Source organism: Cottoperca gobio, chromosome 10 (genome assembly GCF_900634415.1).
Source record: "Cottoperca gobio chromosome 10, fCotGob3.1, whole genome shotgun sequence".
In the NCBI taxonomy this organism is placed as follows: Eukaryota; Metazoa; Chordata; class Actinopteri; order Perciformes; family Bovichtidae; genus Cottoperca; species Cottoperca gobio.
This window is the reverse complement of record NC_041364.1, coordinates 9,715,475-9,734,975: the sequence shown is the minus strand read 5'-3', so window position 1 is coordinate 9,734,975 and position 19,501 is coordinate 9,715,475. Positions and strand designations below refer to the sequence as shown.

Genomic DNA, 19,501 nt, shown 5'->3' with positions numbered 1-19,501 from the left:
ATAATGATCATGGTGTGATTTGTTTTGTTTTTGTTTGTGAGAATCTTTACCAAACAAACATTGTTTCTTTATTCTGTAGAATACGATTTTTAGGCCAGGACATCTCTGCAGAACCACAATACCCGACTCAGAATGTCACAATCTCTCTTAATAGATATTGTGTTGCTCATAAAGGGTTACAAACTAAAAAGATTGGGAACCGCTAAATGTGTGGCAGCATTGAAAAACACAGAATGAAACCTTTAATAAGCTGCACACATATTCCGTCATCTACATCCACATCCTGCACATTATTAGCTAATGTGAAGTAAAATGATGGAATAAAACTTCAGTGTTGCTGTGTATTCACACCACGCCGGTAGCTTTTGTAAGTACAGGTTATTACACATAACTACAGCCATGGTTGGATCACCAAGTCTGTCTGATTTATACGACAGTGATCGATGCAGTGAAGGTACGAATAGACGGAGGAGTGATGGAGGAGTGTGAGGCGAGTGCAGATGTTCTGCTGAGTGACACCATGGACCAGTACAGGACATTCCAGATGTGTGAGCGTCTGCTGCACAGTCCATCCAAACTCGGCAACCAGCTACTGTTCCAGATCCCCCCTCATCGACAAGCCATGCTCATAGAGAGGTGCAGTAATGATGCTCTCATTAATTCTCCCTCAATTATCTGAAATATGGCCCTTCCTCGAACTAGGTTATTCTCCTATCAAGGCATGTTTTTGATCTTAAACACCTCTTTATTCTTGTTTCCTGACATAGTAAATGAGAATATTGTCTTACAAGTTTCCTCTTTTGCCTCTCTGTTTCCTTGTTTAGATACTATGCCTTTGATGATGCATTTGTCCGCGAAGTCCTCGGAAAGAAACTCTCCAAAGGAACCAAGAAAGACTTGGACGATATCGGTGCCAAGACGGGTGTGACACTGAAGAGCTGCAGGCGACAGGTTAGAGCATTCTGAAACCCACAATGACTGTTCATCTGTAGTGCTCACTGTTGATCAGGGGAGTCTGCAGCAGTTTTAAATGCACAATAGGTGATTTTGTAGTAGCGTGGGATCATGGGAGTTGTTGTCTTCACCACCATTGCAGTCAGCCGGCCATCCGATGACTAAAATCCTTCATCTGGTTAAAATATGTTGTTAAAAGTGACCAGATCTAAAAAGATTTTCCTGTAAATGTGCCATAAAACTGGACAAAAAGTCAATTTATACAAGCTTCTGACAGACAACCACAAGCTGACCCATGCAGCAAAGAGGATACGTCGGCATTCAGATGAAACGGACCGTAACCGTAATCAAAATTACAGAGTTCTCTAGGTTCTAAAATAGTTTGAAACATTTGGGATAATGGAAGTACACAGCTCAACAAAATACACAACATAGGTCTAGTGGATTTTTAGACATTTTATTGTGGAACAGTTGGATATTATACCTTTTAAAACTAACTGTATTCTAGTAGCTTTATATTTGTTTGAAGTTTCACTGACGAGCTGAATTTCTGACACATTTACATTTTAAATTAACCTTTTTTATTGTCTAAAACACAGTTTCTGTTCAGATAACACAGTTTCTGTTCAGATTATACAGTCATGTTGTCATCCTTTTATTAAATCTCCTGCATCATGTGCTCAATTTCAGTTTGACAACTTCAAACGTGTTTTCAAAGTTGTGGAGGAGCTGAAGGGACCCCTGGTGGAGAACATACGTCAGCACTTTCTTCTTTCTGACAAGCTTGCGAGGTAATAAGTGAGAAGAATGCAGCACACGCCTCAGGTTTATTATCCAAAGCAATGGTATTGCTTTAAATCTGTTTTTATGATAAACTGCCACATTGGTTTGTATTTTAGATAACTCTTAACTGCACCTGAAAAGGCATTCACGTTTTTCAAACTAGTGAAAACGATCATCTGATTGTTGTGTTTATTTGTAAGATCCTATAATGTATCCTCTCCTTATTTCAGGGATTATGCTGCCATTGTTTTCTTTGCCAACAATCGCTTTGAGACAGGGAAAAGAAAACTGCAATATCTCACCTTCCAGGACTTTGCTTTCTGTGCTGGGCAGCTTATCAGCCACTGGACCGTTGGAGCTGTTGGTGAGACATTTGTCTTGTTTCCTTTGGCCGTTTGCTGCCATTTTTATCTGAAATGTAAGGGACATGTATAACATTTTAATCAATTATGTAACAGATCTCTTAATGTGTCTTAGTTTGAGGCTTACCATTAGTGGTAAATCCAAGAACAACGAAAATATAAAAAAAACATTTGAAACTGAGACAAAAATATAAAAAGGGTTAAAGATTAAAGAAATGTCTCGCATAAGAACAAGAGGTATGCAGTCTATGTTGTTTCTATGTTATAAATAAAGAACATTTTCCTTCAGTGAGGCCCGATGACCACCAGAGGTCCTTCAGGTTTTGCAGATCTCATTCATGATGAATTTAAATGTTAAGTTACCAATTAGTAAAGTGAAACATTTAAATTGGGTTAGGCAGAGTCTGATAGTAAATGTAAGAAGAAGAAGTGATAAACGTTTTAAGAAAAATCTTCATTTGAACTGATTTTGCAGTGTCTGACTGGAGTTTCCTCTGTAGATCACATGGTGGAAGACATGGACGTGGATCTGGATAAAGAGTTTTTACAAGATCTGAAAGAACTGAAGGTTTTAATCACTGACAAAGATCTGCTGGATCAACACAAAAGGTAACGGAACAGAAAAACCTACACATTTGTGCTGAATACGGATTATTATATATACAATTTTATCCACACTCTCTTATTGACAATTTCTCTTTTTCCATTCTGTCCTCTCTGTCCAGTCTGGTCTGTACAGCTCTCAGAGGAAAGACTAAAGTTTTTAATGAGATGGAGGCTAATTTCAAGGTGGGAAACATTACACCTTCGCAATATCCAAAACGTACAGTGAGAGGAAATAATAGTTTTTAATGTAATTATTTTCCTCTTCTTGTAGAATCTTTCCAGGGGCCTTGTTAACATCGCCGCAAAGTTAACCAACACAAAAGACGTCAGAGATTTCTTCCTTGATCTTGTGGAGAAGGTGTGTACTTTTACAAAATGTAGTTTTTGTTTTGTTATGTTTTTAGCAAAGTGAGATCATTCAACCCATTTTTCTGAGGCCAGTTTGAAAGTCTGCCTTTTGAAACGGTATGACGTAATCCCCCCCCCCTTCTTTTTCTCCCCCCCTCCTTCTTTTTCTCCCCCCCTCCTTTTTCTCCCCTAGTTTATTGAGCCGTGTCGTTCAGACCGATGGACAGCTGCGGACATGAGACTCTACCTCACTCACTACAACAACTCTGCGCACATACTTGACACATTCAAGTGAGTTAATGTGTTTTTATTCTGTGAATCTTATCAGGTCGAGCTCCGTGCCTGCCACGGTTATCAATGCTAAAAATACAGTCAGCATTTTGTAGAGCTCTTTGAGACAACCCACCAAAAACTGAATATTATATACACTCTGGCAGTCATTAAAGCTGCTCAAGCATAAAGCTGTAATCTCTCTAATATTGACGTCTCTGTTCTACCAGTGGGTGTCACCCTATCTCGCCCCTGATTTCTCAAACTGTAGTTACCTTGTTTCTCATGCAAACACTCTGGAATGTAGTTAAGGGTTTACACAGCCCTCCTGCACCACTACACGCTTAACAAAGAGATATTCATACAAAGAAACATAGTGTAACAGGTGGGGGGGTCTGAGTGGACAAAGATTGCCTCATTTACTCTCTTTACCCAGATTTCACAATTACACTTTGTCTTGAGACTTACAGCATTTACTTACTGCTTGCTCTCTTCTTGTTTTCCTCTCTTGTCTGCCCCCCAGACATCAGGTTGTGTGGGACAGATACATGGGCGTCATCAAAAGCTGTATCTTCAAAATGTATCACGACTGAAGTGTTGTCTTTGCGGCTCGTCACATCATTTCTCCCTGCATTATTCCTCTCAGCCACAATGTTTGAGTCCCTGCAGTGTCTGTAAATTTGGTTTGTAAATAAAATGAACATATTTGCATCAAATTGTCGTTCTGTTTTATGTTATTGTTTTACCTGCTGTTATAAGGAAGATATGTTCTCGTTAACTCATTACAGGGACAAGATTTACTGACCTTGTGAGTGATGTGTGAGACAAACATTTGTAAAGCCCTGCTTTATCAGTCTAAACTGTGTTAGTGTTGTAGACTTTAAATACGACCAGAACATGTGTCATGGATCGAGACCTCTGCCCGTGTCTGTGTGTGGTCACGGGAATAAGGGACCAACCAGGGGGGCACAGTTGGTCCAGCCAGGGGGTCGTTCAGTGTGACTTTTAACAACATCCTCCGTAATGACAGCTGCCATCTCTGCCACCTCTGCCACCACCCAAAGACAGGACCGATAAACAATCTGACGTTAAGTCATGTTTTTTTTAACCAAAGATTTACTTGTTGGAAAAATACAACAATTGCTCTTTGTACTCTAAGTATCTTGGAATGACACCTGAAATGATAGTAATGTGTCTGGTGCTCATTTAAATTTGAAGAGTCTTTGGGAAAGCATGTGGGGTGAACTTAAAGTTTGATTTTAAATTGAGTCAGACTGAAAAATAATGTGGATTAAGCAACATTTTACGTTTGCAACGTAACAGACTGGTAATTTTGCAAGAGAAAATACTCCCGCAAATGATTCCAAGTGCAGTAATGGATTAGTTATGTACATACAGAGCGGCAAGCAGCACAGTTGGTCATAATGATAGCATTATATATGGTGTATGTTATCCCAGAAAGCGACACCAGTTTATTCTGAGAAATAAGCGGACAAATCTTCCGAATAAGTCTCCACTCTCTCTTCCACTCTCTAATTTTTGTCCACATTCCATTAACTTCTCTCTCCCCGGCTATAAATATCCTGCATGTCAGATTGGACGAGAGCGAGAGCTTTAGTCGGAAAAAAAGAAAGAAGTAAAAGATGGGGGAGGTAAGTATAGATAGATGGGGGGTAAATGGGAAAAGGGAGGGAGGAAAGGGTGGGAGAGCTTGGGGCTTTTGCGGGGGTTTACTTTAAATGAAACCAGGTGTGTCGTGGGACCAGTAAGAGGGGGCATTGGGTAAGAAGATGGGGGGGCAAGTGTGTGAATCTGTGAGTTGTTGTTCTGCCTGCGATTTGGACGGATTTGGAATTTTGGTATTTGGGCCACAGACCAGGAATTTGCATCCTGGGGGGTCAGGGAGAGGGGGTTTGGAGAGTGGAGGATGGCCGTGCAGGGGGCCAGAAGGAGGGAGAGGGGGGGGGGGGGGTAAGAATGGGCTGTCCCTCTCTCCTCCCTCTCTCTCCTCTCCGTCTCTCTCTCTCTCTCTCTCTCTCTCTCTCCCTCCCCTTGCATGTGTTCAGCTGCTCCAGCTGTCGGTCTCCCCACTCACTCTCTCAGGGTCATACAAGCAGGAGTTTAAGGGACCACTTCTGGACGCCAACTCAGCCGGGACGACTGCAGCCAGCAGAAGGACACACAGCGGGCAGAGGCAGCAGACCCATCCGAAAAAGATTAATCTGTGAGTTTCCCTGTGTTTCTTTAATGTCCGTGTTAGAAGAGATTTGTGTCAGAAAGAGAACCGGTGGATCATGTCTGCTAGAGTTTTAAAGGAGAAGTATCGGAGGTGATATGTAACTCTTACCCACTTTTCTGGTAAAGGCCATACACGTCACAGTTGCACCACGGCTCTGCTCTTCAAGCTACACTTTGCTTCTCACCAGAGCCAAGATAATGTGGCTCACACTGTGTAGTTTGCTTCTTGGCTCTGTGTTTCAGACTGTAATAGGGGGATAGACAGGAAGAGAGGTAATGAGTCACAGGGCATGTATTATTGTACGTTATGTTGCAAAAGTTCTTCCACCTCATCCCTCTTGTACAAGCCAGTGTCACAATCTCAGTGTAGTGACTCAGGGCAAAAACTACAGCAAACTATTTGGGTCAATTTCTGAGAGAAAGTAGCAGCTTCTATCAAACAAGAAGAAGAAACAGGTGGCAGCTACAGGAACACATACGCACACAACACTGTGGATAACATCTTGGACAGTGTAGGACGCTACCTCAAAACTATTTCACAACATATTTTATCACTGTTTACTCCTAATAGCTAACATTATAGCTGTCGTTATAATGACGGTGGAGCGATTATAAAGGCAACAGGCAGGAAGCACAGTTCCCCTGAGAGCAGCCCATCATCCCGTGCCACACTGTATGCATACACTAATGCATCACAGCCGTTTAAAGCTCTTTACACAGGCAGACAGAGCAGAATCACCACTGGGAAAACACAACCACCCAGAGGGATTTATTACAGTTACAGTGTGTGAATTTCTCCTGCAGGCCACTATCCATCACTGACAGTGGAGTTTCCCAGAACAAGAGTAAGGCTGTGTGTGCGTGTGCAGGTACTCAGATCTTTTACTTGAGTACAAGTAGTAATACCACAGTGTTAAAATTAAAAGTCCCCAATTTCAAAATCTCACTTAAATAAAAGTACAAAAGAATTAGCATCAAAACAAACTTAACAAAAAGTACCAAAACTAAAAGTATTCATTTTCAGAATGGCCCATTTCATAATGTATATTATATTATCGGATTATAATTATTGATGCATTAATGTATAAATCACTTTAATGTTACAGCTGGTAAAGGTGGGTCTCATTTTAAGTACTTTGTATACTGCTGGATAGTTTCATTCATAATAATACATCATCATTAATTAGTTGATTTATAGTTTGTATTAATAATCTGAATCTGCAAAGTAACCAATTTTGTCCAATACATGTAGTAAAAAGTACAATATTGGCTTTCAAATTGTGGTAGAATAGAAGTAAAGTTATATATATATATATATATATATATATATATATATATATATATATATATATATATAATAGTTCTGCTACTTTACTAAGATGAATAAGTAGTAAAGTAGCAGAAAATAGAAATACTCAAGTAAAATACAAGCACCTTAAAATGGTACTTACATTCCAACGTGTGTGTGTATGTGTGTGTGTCCGTGTGTGTGTCCGTGTGTGACCCCCTGGTTCTGGATTTGCAGGTTCACTGCCACAGCGGTAACAGAGCGCAGCGGGAGCGCTGGGCCACCATGTTCTCAGGCAGCTCCACGCACAACCGAGCAGAACAACACAAAGTTAGCCATGTATACACTACAACACATGATGACCATCCAACACTTGTGTGTGTGTGTGTGTGTGTGTGTGTGTGTGTGTGTGTGTGTGAGTGTGTGGTCCAACTGTATGTTTTTCCTGGTCCCATGTGGTCACTTTTACCGCCTGACATCTTGCTTGTTAAATTGTGCTGACTGTGTGAATTTAGAATTGGGTCAGCCTGCTGTTGAGCCCCAATTGGTGATTATAATAGACATATTGTTGATACTTTGCACAGCTGGTGTTAGAGCAGTAATATTTTGAGGTTTCTACTAGGTTTACAACTAACGATAAGGTTCATCAATTAATCTATTAGAAATGTAAGAAAATAGTGAAAAATGTTCGTCCATATTTCTGAAAGTCTAAACCTTAGACTTTCAGAAATATGGACGAACAGACTTAGACTCTAAGGTAATGTCTTGTTTTGTGAATCCAAAACCCAAAGATGTTCAGTTTCAACAAAGAAAAGCAGGAATTCTCCATCATTTGAAAGCTGAAAACAGCATTTTCTGCATTTTCAAAACTAATGGTTTTGCAGTTTTGGAGTGACATAACAAAACATTTAAAGACATCACCTTGCACTTTGAGAAAGTGGGATGAAGTAATCCAGAGTTGCAGCCCTAGTTAGAACCACAAAACGTTCAAACGATTATTCTAAATAGTTGCCGACTATTATTTTTATAGTGATGACGTGGTATCACAGTCGACCCGTTTCTCTCTACGTCAGTCGAAACCCAGACAATGAATTGCTGCAGTGGGGTCACATTCTCTGACTTCCTCCTACACAATGAGGAAAGATGAGCGGTTAGGAGAGCAGTGGCTGGAGGTCTGGCACCAGCTTTCCTCTTATGCGACCCATGGGGGGTTTCCCAGAACCTGATAGTCTGGGAACCACGGCCATGGCAGGGCATCCCGGCTGGGAACCGGCGCCCACATCCTTGCCACTGGCATTCCAGAGGTCCACCGCCACTTGATCTCCAGCGGCATCAGGGCAACACCCATGAATCCCTGCTGTCCACTCTCAGTAGCCAGTGAGTGACTGGACCCCGGACCGACGGTCAGTTTGTTTTCGAGTGGTTTTGGGTCACATTCTTGCTGGTTGTAAGTGTCCGCTGGGCCAGAGAGGTCAGGTACTGCGGCCGTCTGATTGCTCGGTGGTTAGGTGTTACCGTCTGTGTTTACAGGGTGAGGGCATGTTTTGCTGTTTTTCACCACGTAAAAGGTCACAAATGGTCTGTGATGTCATCCATCAAGTATTTGAGGGTGTCCACGTCACCCTGCGGCCTTCTGTTTGTCTCAACCTGAAATGCAACAATAAGCCATGCCTGTAAATGTGGCCTCTGGAGTTTACATCAGAGTGTGCGTCTGTGCACTTACACAGGCGGTGATTATAACTTTCCTGAGCTCACTGACTTTGCAAACAGCACTTTCTCAGAACCTTTTTTTTTCTTCAATCCTTCAATTGGCCTGTTTTCGTCCAAGGTTTTCGGTCTGCGGGAGCTGGAATAGGTGATTTGTTTATGTTTAGAGTCAGCTTAAACACTTATAGCTTCTCTCCAGGAACTTTAACTGAAGGGTGGTTGTGTCTCTGCTGGGAGAAAAGCCCAGTCGTTCTGAATACTTGGAAGACTTGAGCAAACATAATACACTATAAACCCCCCTCAGAAATACACTGTACATAATGTTGTAGTAAAGTACTGAAAGATTGCACTCGGAAGACACTCGAAAATACTAAACTTCATTGGCTCTTCTGTTATCTTTTAAATATCTTTAAAAAACAAACAAAGAACATAATGAAACATAAGAAAGATCCCCCAACTCTTGGCACATTTAACAGTGTATTGATAACTCTCTGAAATGTAGTGGAGTAGATGTAGTACCTAAAATAAGAATAACACTTGAATACTTAGTTACTTTCCATCAGGTTAGGAGGCCCCTGGTCCAGAGCCTCTGTTTAAATTTACTGCTAAGAGTTTTTATTGGGAAGTCACAAAGAGACAAAAAACTATTCCAACGGGACATAAAGGACCAGAAAAAGAGACAAAACAACCAAAAAAGAGACACAAAAAGACCGCGAAGACGGAAAATGATCAAAAGTGACACAAAAAGAATACAAATAGACGCAAAATGTCTCCAAAGAGATGCATTATGACCAAAAAGAGATGCAAAACTACCAAAAAGAGACTAAATATGACCACAAAGAGAAGCAAGACAACTGCTAAGAAAAGTAAAATGACCAAAAAGATGTCTCTTATTGTATGTACGAGGGTCCCTCTACATGTCTGTGCCCACGGACCCATTGTCTCATAATCCATCCCTGCTTTCCACCACTGACAAAGACACAGACACCAGACAGTATCTACAGAGGAGATTCTTTGTCATAGAGAGAAATAAACTTTAAGTTTATCTCGCAGATGGAAGCAGCTGGGCAGGAGATGCTGTTGTAAAATATGCAACTAATATCCAGGATTTATTCGCCGCTCTGACAGTGAACCGAACCCCTGGAGGCAGCGTCTGGCAAAGACGTTCATTCCTTGGTCTGCCAGTCTGCAGACACAGAGTGTCTTCTGTGAGCAGCTAATACGAGAGTATTTCCGTGATGTTGACTTTGTTATTTTCAGCTGCAGGATGGAGTACGTCACAATGTTTATGTTTTTACCTGGCAGAGTGTTTCATGCATTTATTCCATCAAGGGGGAACTGTTTGGTTGACAAACAGTGAACTAAGTCCAAGACGCTCACTGTTTGTGTTCTGACCGGCTACTTAAAAACTGGCTCCAGAGCTTTTTTGCTTCAAATTTATTAATTTCAGCCGCAGCTTACAGCACCCGTGTGTTTTTTAGACTGAATCGAACCATTTTGTGATTTTTGAGTTTCTAATGTTACTTTTTTATGTCTTTCCCTCTGTCTCTCTCTGAAATACAGATACCACCTCTGGGCTACGTCTCTCATCTTTAAAGCAGCGCTGCCTGTGTGATAGCAGTGTGTGTGTGTGTGTGTGTTTGTGTGCATGTTTTACGCGTGTTCCCGTTCCGTCTCCCCCAAACTAGTGCATTAGTATGCAGGGTGCTTGTGTGTCAATCTTGTGCGTGTGCATGTGTGTGTCTGTGCTCCTCCGCTGTGCTATTTCACAGCCACCTACAGAAAGTGACACCTACACAGTAAGGATGGACGAATCTCTCCGCCTGCTCCTCTTTTCCTCTCTTACTCCTTTTTCTTTCTTTGCATCTTCCTTTCTTCCATATGGTATATCACACGCTTTTTATGTGGAAATGTTGCCGTCAAGTCCTTTTTCTTATTTCTTCTAGTTTAATATTCCACAGCAGTTTTCCCTCTCCAACATTTTATGTCGTAGTTGGGGGTAATTTTAGCTTTAATTCCATGTTTCTCCAGGCCTCACTTTTTCTTTCCATGCAGCTCACAGCAACATATTTTTTTCCACAATGATAATGACCCTTTTTCCAAACAGTGGCCTTAAATTCTTTGTTTTTGAAGTGACATTTGGCTTTATAAAAACTAGTTTAAAATGTCACAAATGCTTTAACAGCCGCAGCCTTCATGTCTTCTTGGCCCAGCACTCCTACACAAATATACAGGAAACAAGTTTCTCTATCCTTTCCTTCTAAAGTCCCACTGCTGGGGATTTATTATGTATTATGAATATATTATGCAACTACTTGGCTCAGAGGGCCTATTCACATCTTTCTTTCCATCATTTTCTCATACTCTCTTTCTCTCTCTGGTGCTCTTTGTAGGAATGCACAGATGGGTATCACTGGGACCATCAGACTGAGCACTGCAAAGGTGAAGCTTCCTTTTACCTGCATTTAATCTGTGATCTGCTTTAAGTCACTTCTTAAAACATGCTTTTATCGGAGAATGGTTTTCTTATTCTTCACTGTATTGGCGTTATGCTGTACTGATCGGAGGGCCTTTTCTGATTTTACTTGAGTTTAAATTCCCTTTGAACTGTTTTTATTTCCTTATTCTTCACAATAATGTTTTGGGCATACTATACTGTATTTGTTTTTATTTTTTCTGTCTTTGTGAAGCAATTTTTAACTTGGATTTTGACAAAAATAATATTATTATTATCATTTATCCTTCTCACCAGTTAATTGTTGTGTACAGTTACAGCTGTGATCATCCGGTTGCTCTGTGTGCTCTGTCCTGTGCTTTTGATTTGATCCCAACAAGTTTGGTTAGTGCCTAAAGTTATGTCTTTCCCATCAGACATAAACGAGTGTGACACCATCCCAGATGCCTGCAAAGGGGAAATGAAGTGCTTCAACCACTACGGAGGTTACCTGTGCCTTCCCCGCTCTGCATCAGTCATCCCGGCCCCGGAGCCCGCCATCACGCCAACCGAGAGCAACCCCTGCCCTCTGGGTTACGAGGCGCAGGGAGACAGCTGTGTGGGTGGGTGTCTGTTTTGAGGTCAGGGGGGGTTGGAGGTGGACAGGTGGCCACAGGATGAATGATCATTAAGCATGTGTGTGATTGTGTAAGTTTATTATCGGCGGCCACAGATTGCGAGGGACAGGTGGCCGTAGCAGGTGTTGGGACTGGAGGCTGCATGTTGGTGCAAACTGTGAGGGTGTGAGTGAGTATGAGTCCACGGGGGGCAGACAGACAGACTGTAGGAATTTGGAAGATTTCACACGAGGACAGCTGCTGTGTTTTAAGAATCTGACTTGCAGCGAGAAACCTACTAATGCTGGAGGATGGCGAGGTGTTCATCTGGAACAGCAAACATGATTCAGCATGATGTGATATTCTCAGCTGTCGGGTGCAAATGAGGGGAACATTGTCTGCCCTCCAACAGTCACACTGTGTCTTTCAGTCAGGAAGAAAGATGCTATGTTTTCTCACAATAACACATTTATTTATGAGTGTGTCTCGGGCTGAAAACACCAGTTATCGTTTAATTCATATTCTAGAGTAATCAACTGCTCGATAAAATGTAGATCTAGAAAAATGTCAAACCCACATTCTCAAAGTCCAAGGTGATGCCTTTAAATGTCTTGTTGTGTCTGTCCTAAACTCAAAGGTATTTTGTTTAATATGATATGCAACAGAGAAAAGTATGAAATCTCCGTATATGAAAGGCTGAAAAAAAGCACTTTTTTGCCGTTTTTGCATGAACAATTACTTAAATAAATATTTGCAGATTGTTTTTCTGTTGATCAACTAATCAATTAGTTGAATAACTATTGCAGCTCTATGTGTGTCTCTGTTTCCCCCACAAACACAGATATCAATGAGTGTGAGCGAGACGAACATGACTGCCAGCCCAGCCAGCAGTGCATCAACACACTGGGTGCCTTCACTTGTCAGTGCCCAGATGGTTACCGCAAGGTTGGCACAGAGTGCATTGGTGAGATAATCTGAATTGATCCTTTAACTAGTGTATCTAAACAGGATTAAATATGGCAATTCAGAATTTATTTTGCATAATAGCCTATGGGAAAGGTAGTTATAGATGCAAGAGTGACATGAATAACCTGCAGGAATGCATACCTGAATACCTTCTTCTGCCTCTGTCATTCTCTCTCAGACATCGATGAGTGCAGGTACAGGTACTGCCAACATCGCTGTGTTAATGTCCCCGGCTCCTTCTCCTGTCAGTGTGAACCTGGTTTCCAGCTGGCAGGAAACAACCGATCCTGCATCGGTGAGCGATTATAAAGCACAGCCAATGTCTCTGTGAAGTTAGACAACATGTCTGCACAGTGTCCTGAATCAATTTTGACCTCACAAACATGATGTTACTCAGGCTTTGTCCAAAATTACAAAGATTAAAGCCTTTGAAAATGTAGTTTCAAATCTTAAAGGTCAACACAAAAAGGTTTGTACACATCAAAGTCTGTTTAGAGGTCTGGGGGAATAATACTGCATATGTGAAAATAGTTTTGTGGCTCCAGGGGGATTTGTATGAAATCTGGTAAATTGCCTCAAGTGAGTCAGCGTGGGTTGGGGATGAAGTCTACACGTTTGAAAATGAAAAGAAATGATCTGGAGGTGTGGAGTTAGAAAGTGAGACCTCTGGAGCCTGGTCCTCATCTCTGCTTGAGACAAACAGCTCATGACTACATTAGCTACCACTATTATAATACAACTGAATTTCTGTCAACGGTTGATTGGCATTATGGGTAATGTAGGCGGCAAGAATGTTTAAAAATACGATATCTTACCCCCCCTCCCCCCACACACACATGTGGTGGTAATTCAACACATACACACAAAGTATGCCACCGACTGCCAAAGACAAATTCCCATTTCATGTATTGTAATGGACAAGTTTTCTTATCTCTTGTATCTTAAAGCTAAGATTGAAGAAATAAAACGTATTAATGGCTTAATACTTAAAAAGTCAGTTAATCTGCTTTATCAGATGTGGTTTGACCACGTTAACAACAATCCCACAACTGTCATTACATTGTGATGATATTGGTGCACAGACGTACTGTACGTTAACATTTCCCAGCAGAACCCGTCTCACTTTAAACGACAGCACAGACAGAAATCTGAAACAAGCTGAAGCTTTTATCATATTTGGAGCGTTCTGGTTTCTGCCTTCAGGTCAAGTTTTTGATCCAGTATCTGTAAAGGTTCTTGCGATGCGTGTGCTCTATAGTTGATCTATACGATCTTCCTCCTCTGCCTTCAGATGTGAATGAATGTGAGATGGGTGCCCCCTGCTCTCAGAGGTGTTACAACACGTACGGCACCTTCCTTTGTCGCTGTGACCAGGGCTATGAGCTGGGCCCTGATGGCTTGACTTGTAACGGTAAGAGACAATAATTTATCTCTGGTGGAATGAAACAAAGTATATTTACTCAAGTACTGAACTAAAGTACCATTTTGAGGTACTGTTTTATTTTCGTGCCACTTTGTACACAACAAAAGAGCTCGACTACAAGAGCAACCTTTGGTTCAAACTTCTCAAATGTAAAGATTTTCTGATTTTCCTTTTAATTATTAATAATTTAATGTATTTTTTATTTATTTTTAAATATAATTTTAAGGTTTGTACTGTTGGTTGGACAAAACAAACATTGTAAAGGCTATCTTTGGACTGTAAAATTGAGCTCCACCTCAACCAACTACAGCAGTAAAATCCTGCTTTTACATTGATGCATGAATAATAACAATGTAATGATATCATATATAATAGTATACAGGTCACGGGAAATGTTTCTGCATTGAGTGCTTTAACTTTTAATACATTAAGTAGATTATTCTGATTCTAGTTACATACTTGAGTAACATTTTAAAAACAGGACGTATACACAAGAGTATTTTTTACAGTGTGATATAAGTACTTTTACTTAAGTAAAGCGTGCTAATACCTCCCCTACCACTCTTATAAGAATTAATATGAGAGATAGTACAACCTGATGCCAGTCTGCTCTGTTTCCTGTTCCACATTTAATTGGGAACAATTAATAAAACCTGAACTTTTACCTCGACAGACATCGATGAGTGCAGCTACTCCAGCTTCCTGTGCCAGTACCAGTGTGTCAACGAACCAGGGAAGTTCTCCTGTGTGTGTCCTGAAGGATACCAGCTGCAAGGCACCAGACTCTGCCAGGGTAAGCATGCCCGCCTACATTTCCTCACACCTTCCTCTCTGTGCTTTCAGAGGCACTAATGCTGAGTCAGGGCTTATTCATTCTTTGACAGCAGCGCTATTCTTGTCTTGTACTTGTTCAAATCCAGTGGTGGACAAAGTAACTCAGTACATTTAATCAAGTACTTGAGTACAATTCTTAGGTACTTGTTTCCTTTGATATAATGATGTCATAAATAATAAAATATTAGTCAGAGGAACCAATACTGCTAATACTTTAACTTAAGTAGGAGTTTTCATGCAGAACTTTTACTTGTAATGGAGTATTTTTACATTGCTGTATTGATACAGCTGAATCTCATCAGCTGTTTTTCTTCTGCAGATATAAATGAATGTGAAACAGGGGAGCATCAGTGTACCGACACGCAGACCTGCGTGAACATCCACGGACGGTACCAGTGTGTGGACACAAACCGGTGCCAAGAGCCTTATGTGCAGGTGTCTGAGAAGTGAGTGACACCTCGTGAAAACATAAACAAACACACACACACTTTCACACACCTTTTCCCAATTACTAAAATATGTGCTGGCCATCTGCTCAGAATATAATCAGGCCCTATATTAAGTAAAGCTCCCAAAATTACACTAATTACTTTTTCCACATGCGAGTCCAACTTTCAACCTTTTCTTCTGATCATGGTCCAGTGCAATAAGAACACCATTGCACTGTTAAGTGTTGGATGGGTAACAGGTGTGGGTCACTATTAACATATCCCAGATGATTTGGTAGTATAAAAAAAAGTGTTTTAGAAAAACATGTGGGAAAAAATGGCTACTGTTCAATATATGATTTTCCTTTCAGTCATGTTACTCCCTCTGCTGGCTGATATGTGAACTACTGTTGATATTGTTCTGCACCAACTATTATTACAATTTGCAGTTATTGTACTCAAAGTGCACTTACTTCTGTGTGTGCGTGTCCAGCCGCTGTGTGTGTCCTGTCAGCAAGCCCGTCTGTCGAGATCTGCCTTTCTCCATCGTCCACCGCTACATGAGCATCACCTCGGATCGCTCCGTCCCCTCCGACATCTTCCAGATTCAGGCCACCAGCGTCTCCCCGGGGGCTTACAACACCTTCCGCATCCGCTCCGGAGACGAAAACGGAGACTTCTACATCAGGGTGAGAACTGCTACAGAGAGGAGAGGAGTATGACTGTTGTTTGTTCAAGTTAACTATATACCTGCTGATAATACCTGTGGTCAGAGACAAGACTATTGAGTATAAAGTGCACCGACTGTGAGAAAAAGCCGTTTAGGGTTTGGTGATATATCGGAACAGCACTGACTTTTTATTTAACTTTTGTCAAATGGTGGTGTTCTCTCCACAGTATGATGGGGGCTCCTTCCAGACTAAACTTGAAACGTCACCCACCACATTTCATTATTTCATATAGTGTATCTTTTTGTGTCACACGATGCTAAAGATGTTGTTTTTGATGCATCTGCCTTCATAGAACAGTTCAACAGTGTTTTACAAGGCAACACTATATTTAAAATGTTGTTTATATCATTAATAGCTCAGCCCCAACTAACCTCTATGTTTTATAAATTTAACTTTACACTATATTTTGAATATTTTCACAGCTGTACCTTGCCGTCAGAAAGCCCTTTCTGAGAGGAACTGAAGCCGTTATCAATGCCTTCTTCAAGCCACCAGACTCCATTGACAAAAACAATCGTTTTACCTTGCAGAACACGGGAGTTGCTGATTTAACGCGGCCTCGATCAGTTAATTTGTTTGTGTTTTTGTGTGACATTGGTGTTTTAAAAGGTTAGTTTATGTTCACCAAAGTCAAACAATAACACAAACTAACTAACTGATCGAGGCGGGGGCAGACCAGTTCAAATGTTTTTGTCAATGGAGTCTGGTGGCTTTAAAGAGAGACTAGATAACAGCTTTAGTTCCTCGTCAGAAAGGCATGACATTTAATAAGCATATTTCCCAAACTAGTTAGCTACAACTATGAATTATTATTGTATTATTTATATCTATTTAATATCTTAGTTTTATATGCAACATAAACAGGCATGTTTATACATGGCACTTTAGGCAGCCATACTCATTATTGTAGGCCCAGTTTAATATGCAACTCAATGTTATACATATGTAGTAAGGAGTCCCTGCTCCACCTGTGAAAATAATGTAGAAATGTGCTCAGTAATATAATACAAAATGTTGTCTTCTCCAGCAAATCAATAATATCAGCGCCATGCTGGTGCTGGCCCGCGCTGTGTCGGGCCCCAGAGAGTACACGTTGGACCTGGAGATGGTGTCAGTTAACCCTCTCCTCAGCTACCAGGGCAACTACCAGACCAGCTCCGCCCTCAGACTCTCCATCTACGTCGGCCCGTACAGCTTTTAAAGAAGAAGAAGAAGAAGAAGAAGAAGAAGAAGAAGAAGAAGAAGAAGAAGAAGAAGAAGAAGAAGAAGAAGAAGAGTGGAGGGACACAGAGAAAGATGGAGAAAGAGAGCTGGGGAGAAACACAGATGCAAAAAAAGGAAAATGAAGCTGTAAAACAAAAGTGGTCGATGCAGATCAACCAGTCACTGTGATGTTACACTCTTTAGCTTTTTGTACTTCCAAAGAAAGCCACACATTTCTGTCAGCCATATACATTCAGTACAGTATACAAATACATTGTAGCAGTAATGTCTCACAGATAAAACAGCCTTAAAATAATTAGCCCAGTCAAATTTGTTCCCTTGTTTCTTTGGATATCTTGTTAACTGTCATTTTTGTTATTCAACACGTATCTCTATTCTGTGGTCAACGTGTATAAAAAGGGATTTTCTTTTCTTCACATCTGTTCAGGGTGTTAACAAATCTGTGTGACATATTTTCCGTCTGCCTTCAGGTGGAGTGATTCACGCCCAGCGTCACAGATTAATCTGTTTTCACCAGTTTACATCCTTATCTGCGGTTCAGCTCCGTTTGTCACTTTATTCTTGTCAGCCCTGTTTCCTGTTGACAGACGTGATTCAGTAACCACTCAGATCAGACCTCAGCAATCCACACTCCTCCTTCACCCTGCACTGTCCATTCCCATGTTCAAGCTCTCCATCACTGCTTTTTGTCACAATGCTGATCGTGTTTTTTTTTTGTCTAAGATTTAAACCCAAATAAAACAATATACCTTTTCCTCTGTGTCACTGTGAACATTATTACAATGTCATTCTTGTTTCTTTTAATTCTCCAATGAGAGGATTTATATTTTTATCATTATAAGCTGAAAGTCTGACTTCTTCACCTTGGGCTGTCAGGGAAATTGAAAAAAGTAATGTTTTAATATTTTCTTACGCTATGGACAAAACTATAGATAAGATATTAATTAGTTTCAGCACTAATTCTTCATTGGTAATGACGGGAATTTGGATTTCATAACAGTCGCTTCATTATCGAATAATAAAAAATATATATACAGTATATATTTATGCAAACATAGAGAAGTTAGAGTACGAATGTGCACATTGTAATACAGAACCAGTGTGTACGATTAAGAGGGATTTATTGGTAGAAATGGAATATATTACTCATAATTATGTTTTCATTTGTGTAAAATCATCTGAAACTATAAATCGTTGAGTTTTCGTTAGCTTCATACAGTATCTACATAGGGAGCGGGTCCACCAGAACAGACAAACCAAACACTGGCTCTACAGAGGGCATTTCACTTTTTACGTTTACCTGAAGGCCACAGTAATTCTTTGACATGCTTGGAAAGGGAGAGGTGAGCAGAGGGGTATTCAGTTCACTGCAAAATGCCACTAAATCCTACCAAGTGGACCTTTAACTACTCCGTTACAGAACCACACACAGACGCCTCCCTGAGACTGTCAAGAGGACAAGACAGGACTGTCGGTGGATGAGACCCTAAACAGGGACTGTATGCAGCCATACTGGGCTCTCTGACAGGCGACATACCACTATCAAACCTTGTGTACCTTTAATCTGCCTTTAAATCATACTTTCCACAATCTATGCTTCACAACAATCATGGCCCAACTGGCTCGATAGGCAGCTTCACCTGAATGCCAGTAGTCCATCCAACATCTCTATTTATCTGGTTACCTAGATAAATAAATAGTAATCTATAGATAAATAGATTACTAAAGAACAAAGTGTCAATATGAAGTCGTGTGTGAGCGAGTGCAGGCAAGTCTACAGGGTAACTGGTGTAAGGTTGAGTTGAGCCCACAACAACAAGAAGGCTCGACAGACAGTGTGCTCCAGCGTGTCAGAAGCACCCCCCTCTATACCTGCACCCACACACTCATCATCTCACAACAACAACCAGCTAACATCGTCAGGATTTCTGTCCTTTCAAATGTACAATCCTAAAATGCAGCATGGAATCTCTTAGCTACAGAGCAAATTAGTCAAATGCAAAGACAGAAAGACCACTGCTCCATTTAAATCTCTCTCTACTTCACTAATAATCTAAAAACGTTTTATTTCTGCATCAGAAGAAGGCAGATGAAATCCTGTGTCAACTTCCTGACATCCTTAAATTAGAGAGGAAAGACAAAATGGCTGCAGTCTAAATGAAACAAGAAGCTCTGCAGCCTCCTGTTCTATTTTTACTTTCACAGCACTTCACTTGTGTGTTAACTGATTCTTCTGACCGACAAAAAAAACTAAGGAAAAAGAGAGAGAGGGAGAAAAAGAGAGAGGG

General features: G+C 40.8%; 2 protein-coding genes across 4 annotated transcripts in view; both read left to right on the top strand.

Moving 5' to 3' along the window:
• Window positions 1-4,057, top strand: part of fibpa (fibroblast growth factor (acidic) intracellular binding protein a) — a 4,938-nt gene extending 881 nt beyond the window's left edge. The window contains exons 3-11 of one of the 2 annotated variants that reach the window (XM_029441635.1): window positions 438-636; window positions 825-951; window positions 1,645-1,745; window positions 1,968-2,101; window positions 2,600-2,708; window positions 2,825-2,888; window positions 2,977-3,063; window positions 3,247-3,344; window positions 3,847-4,057. In XM_029441635.1, the coding sequence (XP_029297495.1) occupies window positions 438-636; window positions 825-951; window positions 1,645-1,745; window positions 1,968-2,101; window positions 2,600-2,708; window positions 2,825-2,888; window positions 2,977-3,063; window positions 3,247-3,344; window positions 3,847-3,916 (989 nt within the window). In that variant the 3' untranslated portion in view covers window positions 3,917-4,057. Of the gene's footprint in view, window positions 1-437; window positions 637-824; window positions 952-1,644; window positions 1,746-1,967; window positions 2,102-2,587; window positions 2,709-2,824; window positions 2,889-2,976; window positions 3,064-3,246; window positions 3,345-3,846 lie in introns of both variants that reach the window. The other variant, XM_029441634.1, reaches the window with a different exon arrangement.
• Window positions 4,058-5,410: 1,353 nt separating this feature from the next.
• Window positions 5,411-17,967, top strand: efemp2a (EGF containing fibulin extracellular matrix protein 2a). Of its 2 annotated transcripts, XM_029442342.1 has the most exons (11): window positions 5,411-5,547; window positions 10,120-10,355; window positions 10,950-10,998; window positions 11,428-11,613; window positions 12,449-12,571; window positions 12,752-12,868; window positions 13,865-13,984; window positions 14,670-14,789; window positions 15,150-15,276; window positions 15,752-15,947; window positions 17,017-17,967. In XM_029442342.1, exons 2-11 carry the CDS (start codon window positions 10,254-10,256, stop codon window positions 17,188-17,190), a joined length of 1,314 nt encoding a protein of 437 aa, XP_029298202.1. In that variant the 5' UTR covers window positions 5,411-5,547; window positions 10,120-10,253; the 3' UTR covers window positions 17,191-17,967. The 2 variants fall into 2 exon arrangements, with proteins under 2 accessions (XP_029298202.1, XP_029298203.1); XM_029442343.1 differs by lacking the exon at window positions 10,120-10,355 and having other exon boundaries at window positions 5,436-5,547.
• Window positions 17,968-19,501: the final 1,534 nt, after the last annotated feature.